General features: G+C 35.3%; 1 protein-coding gene across 2 annotated transcripts in view; it reads right to left on the bottom strand.

The window, feature by feature from the left end:
* Window positions 1-3,015: 3,015 nt before the first annotated feature.
* The window catches only part of si:dkey-266f7.9 (uncharacterized protein LOC100006223 homolog), a 31,955-nt gene continuing 24,714 nt past the window's right edge, over window positions 3,016-10,256 (bottom strand). Inside the window, exons 3-8 of one of the 2 annotated variants that reach the window (XM_058753039.1) lie at window positions 8,775-8,841; window positions 7,016-7,239; window positions 6,363-6,398; window positions 5,509-5,596; window positions 4,585-5,155; window positions 3,016-3,402 (exon numbers count right to left, since the gene is read on the bottom strand). In XM_058753039.1, coding sequence (XP_058609022.1) covers window positions 3,127-3,402; window positions 4,585-5,155; window positions 5,509-5,564 — 903 coding nt within the window. In that variant the 5' untranslated portion in view covers window positions 5,565-5,596; window positions 6,363-6,398; window positions 7,016-7,239; window positions 8,775-8,841 and the 3' untranslated portion in view covers window positions 3,016-3,126. Of the gene's footprint in view, window positions 3,403-4,584; window positions 5,156-5,508; window positions 6,093-6,362; window positions 6,399-7,015; window positions 7,240-8,774; window positions 8,842-10,256 lie in introns of those variants that run through there. The other variant, XM_058753038.1, reaches the window with a different exon arrangement.

Below are 10,256 nucleotides of genomic sequence, written 5' to 3'. Positions count from 1 at the left end.
ATACATTTGTGTTATTTAATTACTGCAGGTTTACGTCATATTCTGAGTTTGCATTTCACTGTTTTAATTCATTTTGATGAATACTAAATCTTTTTTATTGCGAGTGGGATGAATTAATGCACATTCACATTTAGTCTAGAACTACAGTAACATCATGTTCACACAGCGCACACAACTCCTCTGCACTTCCCATTTCTCCCAATATGGGGACAGGAGACTTGTCAGTCAATAAATGGGAAAACAAAGTAACTGGCGTTACTTTTTTGAAAAAGTAACTCAGATATTTTTTTGGAAATTAAAAAGTAATGCGTTACTTTACTAGTTACTTGAAAAAAGTAATCTGATTACATAACTCGCGTTACTTGTAATGCGTTACCCCCAACACTGTTAATAAAGGGATGAATGAAATCTTACCATAATTTGTCGTTTTACATTTGTTATTAATTAATCCCAGCTTTTGGCAACAGAATTGCATTTCTGTATCCCAAACAGTTCTTACTTTATAAAGTTTCGTTTAATGGAACTGTTAAGTAACCAAAATCGTTAAGAGGATCGTTAAACTTGTTATAATTCCCACCCAAAGTAACAACACTGGTGTCTTTCACTCAAAGCATGTTTGACGGCCTTGTTGCCGCCTTCAGTCACAGCCTGTCTTGCATCAGTTTCGCAGCCCACTTTTTCATTGTCCCAATCTGCATGCAGCAGAGGGAGGAAAAACGATTTGGACGCAGAGCTAAACACATTCACACACCTTCTGTCATCCTTCTGTTCCTCTCATGGGGTGTTGTTCTCCGTGCCTTGTTACCCGGGTGTGCAGAGCCAGGGACGGGAACGCTCATGTGATGTCATAGACACGGGGAAAGAGATGATGGGACGCAGAAGCGTGACACTGAAGATGTAAAGCTAGTTACCTCCTGCTGCATTCCAGCGCTGGTTAACTGTCAAGTGCCTCGTACACAGCCGAGGCTTTCTGTAAAAGCTTCACCTGAGAGCAGAATTCATGCAAGCACACTGCAGATGTACAGTTTGAATCTGTTTGTGTGGCCTTCATTCTAGGTTAACATAACAGTAATTTCAGTCAAATGCTCTTCTAAAAATTCTTGGTGATGCATGAGTGCTTACCAGGTATAAATTCATAAAACATGCTTACATGTAACATGAAATAAAAGCTAATGAATCACCTCTGACATAAATGCTTGAACAAATACAGATTTCAGTGGTTCGGTCAGATTAAGTTCAATATATGTCTTTTGAAGGCTATATTATTATATATTACCTGCAGATTTCAGTGTTGCACGCATTAAACATTTCCTTTTGCACAGATGACTCATTGCAGACCCTGTCATTGAGATAAGCATTGAGGGCAAACAACAGCGCTCCACCGCTGTGGCAGAGATGTGATTTAAAACCTGAACTTGTCCTTGAAATAGAACAGAAAATAAAACCAATAGTGTTAGTGTGAGAAAGTTTCCATTTGTAACATCTGAGACTTATGCAATACTACTGAAAAACAAACTTCTCTCCTACTTTGTGTTAACTCAGCTTGCTAGATGGATGTCAGTTGCACCAACGGACAAAAATGGTCTGTTTATTATAAGCGTGAGCTGCAGTCATGTTATCTGCCAAGTTAAATGGTAGAGCTCTTTAAAGTCTTATGGGCTGACAATGTTATTATCTTTCATCAGATATAAATAATCATTCTGAAAGTGATTCGTTTCAATATAGTTTCCTCTGTGTTGTTATTGGTATAGCTGAGGGGTAGACTTTCCTGTTCTCATTGAATCGGAATGACTACTGAAAATTTACATTTATTGTTTTAGCTATTTATTACGGAAGCTTGTTTCTGCCACAAGATAAAAAATAAAGTTAATTGCAACTCTTTATCTTACAATTCAGACTTTTTTTCTTGCAATTCAATTGAGTTTACATCTCTTTCTTTCTTGCAAGATATAAACTCAGAATTCTGAAAGAAAGAAAAAAGAATTGCTATCTGTTCGGAACTGTGAGAAAGTAAATTCTAAGTTTATATCATTCCATTCTGAGTTTGCATCTCGCAATTCTCATTTTATATCTTACAGTATAAGTAAATATAAGTTTCCTAGTCAGAAATTGGACATATAAGGCCTCTCTACATCTGTTCATGTCCAATTTCAGACTAGGACACTCATATTTACGATAATTCTGATAGCACATGAAGGCAGCATGAGTATACATCTCACAATTCTGATTTTATGTCTTGTGATTCTGAGTTTACATCTCGCAATTCTGACTTTTCCTCATAAATGCTCAGAATTCTGGGGGGAAAAAATGTGAGAATTATGAGATAAAATAAATCACAGTTCACCTTTTTATGGAATCAGACTTCTATAAGTTGTCATTCTTGGTGTGAATGGACTAATACCAAAATACCAGAACCAAATGATTTATGACGTTCTTTTTGTTACACATTCGTCCGCCGATATGGACGGAACATCATCCTAAAACTCTGAAAGTGAAAGTGTTCCTTATAATACTTTTTAGTTTGTTCGCGCAACTAGTTAAGTCTGATTTTTGAGCGAATGGCTCTTATGAGACCTTTCTTGTTAGTGAATCATAATAGAGATTTACCTTGAATTAAACTTGAACTTGTTCTTGAAATAGAACAGAAAATAAAACAAATAGCATTATTTGAGAAAATTTCCATTTGTAACATCTGAGGCTTATGTAATACTACTGAAAAACAACTTTTGTTGTACTTTGTGTGAACTCAGCTTGCTGAAGACTGTTCTGAGAAGGATGTCAGTTAACACCTTTCCTTTGTGTTGTACACAGAAAAGAGGACAGAGCGTTCTATTTTGAGTGCCATGAAAATGCAGACTATCTTATTAAAGTCCTTATGAAGTGACAGGAGAGCATTTTATTTCAAATTTTGTCATGACATGGTGTTATGACAGAAATTTGTCGAAGTGCTTTATTAAGTCAGATATTGCAAAATTTGCCGGCAAGCTCAAACTTTTTCTGTCATGGTTATGGAAATTTCAAGGGTATGGGTAATTTGAGTCACAGTTATACCTGGGATTTGTGTCAATTAATGAAGTATTTTGGTGAGTTGCAGGTGTATTGGTCCTGACGTCCTGCCGTTGTCTCTCAATAATTGAAGCCTATAATAGTTTGCACTAACTTGGCACCAGGAAAGTCCATTGCTACAATACCGAAACGCTTCCTCTGACCGACATAGCCTGTCAGATATTCATGCAGGCGGGGGTTTATTAGCTGGGCCAGGGCATTGGGATGTGCCAGGATACTGGCACCACTGCTGTAGGTGAGGAACATTCGGTTTTTGTTACCAACCGCAGCCGCCTCCAGATGAGTGGAGACACTTCTCCATTTCTTCTCCACTTCCTCCGGCTGCAGAGAGGACACCTGGGGCGAGAAAAAGTTTTATCAGTACAATTTCAAAAATGTGGTGAGGGAGCAAAAACTCGCTCTGATGGATTTTTAAAGACAGTTGACAGATGAAGATTACACTCTGGAAACTAAATATAAAGAGTCTCCTAGGGACCTCAGTAAGTCTTTCTTCCAGAACCCTTTGAAATGACTCAAACGTTTAATTTAATATTTTGTCTCCCACCCCATTGCTTGTTTTCCTGGGTTTGGGTACTTTTATGTTTTATGTACTTTTAAAATATAATAATTTTTAATTTTGGTTATATGAATATGAAAACACTAAACATTAAAACTGTCTTGAAAGCATGGAAGCTACCTTTTGTGGCAAATAGAAATACTGAAATAATACAATAATAAATTTCAGTGTTTTTATTTAAATTATAAACATTATTGTGTTAAATAGTTTGGGATTAGTAAGATTTTATGGTTTTGAAATGAATCATTTATGCTCACTAAGGCTGCATTTATTTGATTAAAAGTACAGTAAAAACAGTAATGTTGTGAAATATTATTACAATTTAAAATAAAGGTTTTCTATTTGAATATATATTAAAATATAATTCATTCCTGTGATGAAAAAGCAAAATTTTCAACCACCATTACTCCAGTCTTCAATGATCCTTCAGAAATCATTCTATATGCGGATGTGCTACTTTTTTTTAAAATATTAAAAAATATTAATATTATATATTTAAAAATATTCATTATTATTATTATTATATTGATTTAATTATGAATTATTGATAATTAATTATTATTAATGAATGGTAATATATTTATTTACATTTTTATACACATTAAGATATGAAACATGATGTGTGAAGAAAATAATGAAAAATCACTTGTAGTCAGTATCACTCGTGAATAGAATTTTTCATGTCATTTCCAATCAAACTGTAATTTTATCAAATTATGCAAAAACGTGTAAAAATATTAAATAATCTAAAATGCACAAAGCAACTGTCAGCATTTATATTCCAAAAGTGTTTAAAATGTGTTTCCATTATCATCGTTTATTGAATTTCAAAGGTTGAATATGTTGAAAATAACATTAGTTGGATCAGTAAAAGTGTGAAAGTGTCTTTTAAGAGAGTTTATTTTCTCCACCAGCTGAAAAGTCCCTCCCATATTCACAAATCACCATCAGTGTGTCCTTACCTTCCAGTCATCTGCGATGTCCAGTGAGTTGTAGCGTATTCCCAGGTCAGGGCCGGTGAAGTCTTGTAGTACGATCAGCTTTCCTCGCGCTGCTACCATGCTGGGCATCTCACGACTGTGCCACAGCAGGTCCCAGTGTGCATACTCATTAATATAGCGCACCACTGCATTGTAAATATCCTGCGTGTTGCTCAACTCCTCTCTCAGCCTCATCAACACCGTTTCCGAAGGATACTCCCTTAGGAAAGCCACCACATCCATTAACACGTCCCCAAAGTGAGCGTACTGATAGGAGATGCCGTGGTGGATGGTCAGGTTGCCTTTGGCGTGGCGAACACGGATATCCAGAAAGCGGATTCCGGCACGGAGCTGGAGGGCGAGGGACCAGGAGTTGCATTCGGCCAGTGTGCCGCCGTACAGGGCCATGGTGTTGTGTGTCCCGGGCATCGTCACATCTGATAGGGAGTAGACGTCAGGGATGGTAGCCATCCAGGAAGGGTTCAGGATCTCAGGTGTGGAGGTGTCATCATAGCCAGGGGTCTGGATGGCCCTGTGTCCTGGGACAGTTGCGCTTTGAGGTCAAACAGAAGTCAGATCATCATCAGACAAAAAAATACGTCCTTATCTGTCTTGCTAAAAAGATACAAGATTACTGTGAAAACACTTGCGCTTATCTATAATGGATGGATATAATGAAATTAGATAATTGGTTCATTTGCTCACGATAATACCAGGTAGACAAAGAGACAGATCCATTTGGCCAGTCTGAGATAAAAGCACTTTTTAAAATAATGGATAACAGATGGAGGACTTTTCTTTTCAGTGAAATGGATTTTGCTTTACTATAAATGGAATAAGAACTGTAATTTGTTATATAAGATACTATGAAAGAGGTTTTGGAATTATGGGTATTAAGAATCTCACCCCAGCAAAACGCCCATTACCATTAGCTGCAAAATGCGTCCTCTGGTGCCTTCCATAATGAGCCTTTTCAATGGCCACTGATCCTTTACTATAAAGATAATCATTAGAATAATTCAATTAGAATTTCACTGACACTTGTGATATGTTTTTTTTGTGGAATGACATCATCCTACATAAAAACCAGACATTTGCTAATTATTTTATGGGGTCCAAAAGTCTGCTTCTGTTTGCAGTCTTTTGTAATGTAATCATTTTTCTTCAATACAAATTATATTATCCAGAAAATATAATTGAATTAAAAAAAAAGATGAACATTTATATGAATTCCAGAATTTCCAGTATTTGGTTTGTCACCCTTTTGCTTCAAACTGCATGAACAAAATCTGATGATCATGTTCTCCAGCATGATTTCAGATGTTCCCAAGAACAAAAATATCTGACCGCCTACAAAAATGTTCACATAATCAATGTCACAAACTTGTTTATTTAGTTAGTTATTTAGTGCAGAGTCTGTAATTTTCTACACTGTAAAAATTCACATTTTACAAGGAAATACTATTTCATTCTTCAAAAATTAACATGAATTCAACGTGTTACTTGTTGTTTCTTAGTTATTGTGAAATTTACTAGCAATTTCTGAGTGAAAGTTGTTTTCACTGTGATTCATTTTATGTCATTTATTCATTTGAATGGTTTTTCAGCTTAAACTGAAAAGCATTCCAGATTTTCAGACTTCACAGTACATTTATGCTGGACTTGTTGCACTGCAAATAGCAAAACTAAAACCCTTCTAACATACTTTGTGTTGGTAAATACAACTTTTATATGCGATTAGATGAGAAGTAATCTCTTACCGTGTAAGTCAGGTTTGCCGGTGAACCAGAAGAGGTCTGAGATGCCAATGCACAAAGAACCAACTAGTCAGGTTAGCAGAAAAGCCTGCTGCTGTTTTTGTACTTTTTTCAGTGAGTATACTGTTCTGGCTTGAGCTTGTTGTAGGCACCAATACAAACTGACCCTTTTGTTTGAGGGGTCATTGTGCCTATTAATAGAGTACAGTAAAAAGCTGACTCAATGAGAGCAGACAAAATGCTCAAGCGAACTCAGTTGCCCTGCATACCAGATGTAGTTATGGTATATAATATTTCAAAATCTTCAGTACACTACTTTAAGGTTCCCTTAAAGTTTATTTATATGTTTATTAATGAGCAAACAAAGAAAAAGTAAGGCAGAAATAGAAAAGTTCTATATGGAATAAAATAGCTAAAATAAAATAATACCCTTCAGCTGTATACTGTATATATGTCTTTTAAATGTATTTTATCTACCAGAATAAACATCTAGGTATAGTGTGAATAAACATAAGCCTGAACCTACAATAAACATGGTCAAAGTTACCTTTTCCAGGGTTTGTGGGAAAATTTAAGTTTGCATTTTCTGTGAGCTGTCTACAGTTCTGTTTTTTCCCAGGGGTGAAGCAAAAAAAAAAAAAAAAAAGTTCACTTACTTCCAGAGCAAACATCTTTGTTGTTTAGTACAGTATAGCATTAAACCTTGGAAAGTGAGTTTAATTTCCTGAAAAACAAAACAGCCTTAGCATTAGCATACTGCATTTGTCATTTGAACGTAAAAGTGTCATTTGAGTTGTTATCTTTAATCTTGCCATGTATCATGGATAGTTTGTGTGTCCAACCAGCGAATGCCCCTAAAGGGACGTGATGATGGAAGTTACTGTTGGTGGAAAAATAATATTTCAGTGCTTTTGCATTGGCTCACAAAACCTTTGCAAAGTTTCTTGTAAGAATGCAAAACTTGGTGAGTGTCTGTTTCTTTAACCAGTTTCAACTTCATTTTTAAATAACTGTATGACATTCAGATTTTTTTTTTTTTTTTTTACAGTGAACAAGTAAATAAACAAATAAAGCAAAACTGAAAAATGAACATTTACATGTATTTAACAGACACTTTTTATCCAAAGCAAGTGATTTGCTTAATAAACTGGCATCAACATTGGAGGGAAAAACATGTAATCTCGTATAAACACATTTCTAGCATAATAAGGTTCTAATTAGCTTAATTTTAATTTTGATGTGCATGTAAACGCTCTCAAATAAAGAAAAAACACTCCAACAAATCAACTCTCATTTCTTTCATAGCCCTATTTGTGTTTAGCTACATTATTTCCACAAAAATCACTATTGCACTTCACAATAGAAAACTATTTTTCAAGTTTAAAAGCTCAAATGCAATTAACAGTGAAACACTGTAATAATGCCCAGCATGACGCTATCTATGCATCTCATTTCTGCTTCTTCTATTCCCATCACGCTTTTAAAATCAGCTGGTTACTTCAACCCTCACGCTCCCTGAGCCATATCTTCTGAAATAAATAATAAACATATTTAATTAAAATGAAAATGTGCCTTGTTTCTGCTTTATTCCTAATGTATTCTCTGTAATTGTGCTTCTATTAGCTTCACTTGTATGCCATGGCATACATAAATATGTTCAAGCATTCAACAAAACAAATCTTAATACACTGATTCTGACTTCACCTGAGTAAACAATATTAACACAGTTTATGCCAATCTGCGTTGGATGTGCAAAGTGGTGTTTTGATATTTCAACAAATATCATCCCTACAAAGTCTTTTGTCCCACCTGTTGCACATAAATTCCCTCATCACATTAGTCAATTAGGATTTCTTTTCAAATCCAAACTGGACTCTGACACCAATTATGAAGACATAATACAATCCACGAAAGCTGTGAGTTTTATAAAGGAACGCTGATAATAATTTTTTTCTTCATTTGGTGCTTTTCTAAATGAACAGACTTGAGCATTACCCATTTATCTTTCCCGTCCCCACGTTCTCTCTATCTGTTTCCCATTAGTGTCTGTGGTGACAGGATGTGTATTGTGATGCTTTATGTCCTTTGTTTCTTTTTGTCTCTGTCTGTTTTGTAATTACAGGGAAATAGTCGTTTTCTATTGGTTGATGATTCTAATCTGTCTTTCTATGGTGGAGTAATTACAAGTTCAAAGTGTAGCTGTGTCTTTCAGTGTCTTTGGTCTCCACATCCAATCCTTCAAACAACCTTTATTAAAACTTGATTTTACCGCTCTATCCAACGCGCTCTTTGCTTAACCATACATGGTGCAAAGCGAGTGGAGATGAGAATTCATTTTCAATTCATTCTCTAGAAAACTGAGCGGTGGGATTGTGAGATTGACAGCAGTTAAAGAGACAAAAATGTCATAAATACCAGTCGCCAGTCATTGAGAGGTGAAGTCAGTGACGTCTGTCAAAATCTGCTGATACTGCTGGAGTTTCTGGTGGATTCAGAGCATAAGTCACATCATTACTGTATATGTTTCATTCAGATTTTAAATGTGTATTGCACACTTTCATTAAAAAGTGTAATACATTTACATTGTATGTCTGCTTTGGCCATTTGGAAATAATCATAGGATGTCTTTATTGACTGTGTACTGTTTTGATGTATTTACATTCATGCATCTGGCAGATACTCATTGCATTCAAGATATACCTTAAATTTATGCATTCCTTGCCATTGCTAGGGGCATGCTCGACTGTTTGAGGAACACAAATGTGGCCAAATATTTTACAGCCACACACTTTTCATAGACTCCTAAATGATTGTGGATTTTAGATTTTACTTTTGCTATGTCTATTTAGTTTTTATTTATATTAAAGTTTTAGTTGTAATTATTTTAGTAAACTTTAAATGAAAATGACAATTTTTTTTGATTTTTTAATTATTTCAGTGTTTCAGGCTGAACAAAAATGTTCAAGGTTTTTTTTTTTTTTTTTTTTTTAAAGTTAAGTATAACTACCCTGCTTTAAGAACCTTCAATAATGCTGAAGGTCAATAAAAATCCAAATAAAACATAGCTGCATATCTACATTCCCAGAAGGACCAATGTAGTTCAAAGGTTGATTTCATGTCGGTTCATGTTTATTAAAGTTGTGAAATCTGTTTGAATCTTATATAAAATCCTGTTTTTATCCTGTTCTCCTTTTAGGCCTGCTGGGAAATGAGCAAGTGTCTTGGGAGTCTGAGACAATGCAAGGGCATCAGATTCTCTAGCTCTCCTTGTCTTATCATTTGTCTTTTCAAACATAAGACTTTAAGGGCAAGTATCATATGAGCATCATAATATTTCAGGAAACAAAGATTTGCATTTTTCCTGAATATACATTATGAAAAACAAGCATGTTTAAATTTGGGTCCTGATCTGAAAATACTAATGTAGCACCTGAGTTCGGTCAGGTGTGATGCAGGCAGGTTCCTGTATATCAGCTCTAGGAGCAATAGCGCAAACAACACCAAGGTCATGGGTTGAACGCATTCTGATAAAAAATGCACCTGCAATGAACAGTAAGTAACTTTAGATAACAAAACCGTGCAAAATGAAAAATGATTTGCAAATTCTCATAGCAGAAAGATTATGGGTATGGTCTGTGCTAATCAGGCAAACCTTGACCATTTGATTTACATTTATGCATTTAGCAGATACATTTATTGAAAGCATAGAGAAGCAAATGCAATTTATCACAGAGCCAGCAATATTTGCAATATACAGTGCCACACTTATTCGACTGCTGGATTAGGAAACAAGCTAGAGCAGAAAAATTTTGGTTTAGGGTTGTGAGTCGTGGTACTCAAATGACCCGGAAGAGAAGAATTGTTGAATGAAGTTGTTATTTTTGTTTTCTTTGCGTA

Source organism: Onychostoma macrolepis, chromosome 19 (genome assembly GCF_012432095.1).
Source record: "Onychostoma macrolepis isolate SWU-2019 chromosome 19, ASM1243209v1, whole genome shotgun sequence".
Lineage (NCBI taxonomy): Eukaryota > Metazoa > Chordata > Actinopteri > Cypriniformes > Cyprinidae > Onychostoma > Onychostoma macrolepis.
Note: the sequence above shows the minus strand (reverse complement) of the source record. Positions and strands in the feature narration are given on the sequence as shown.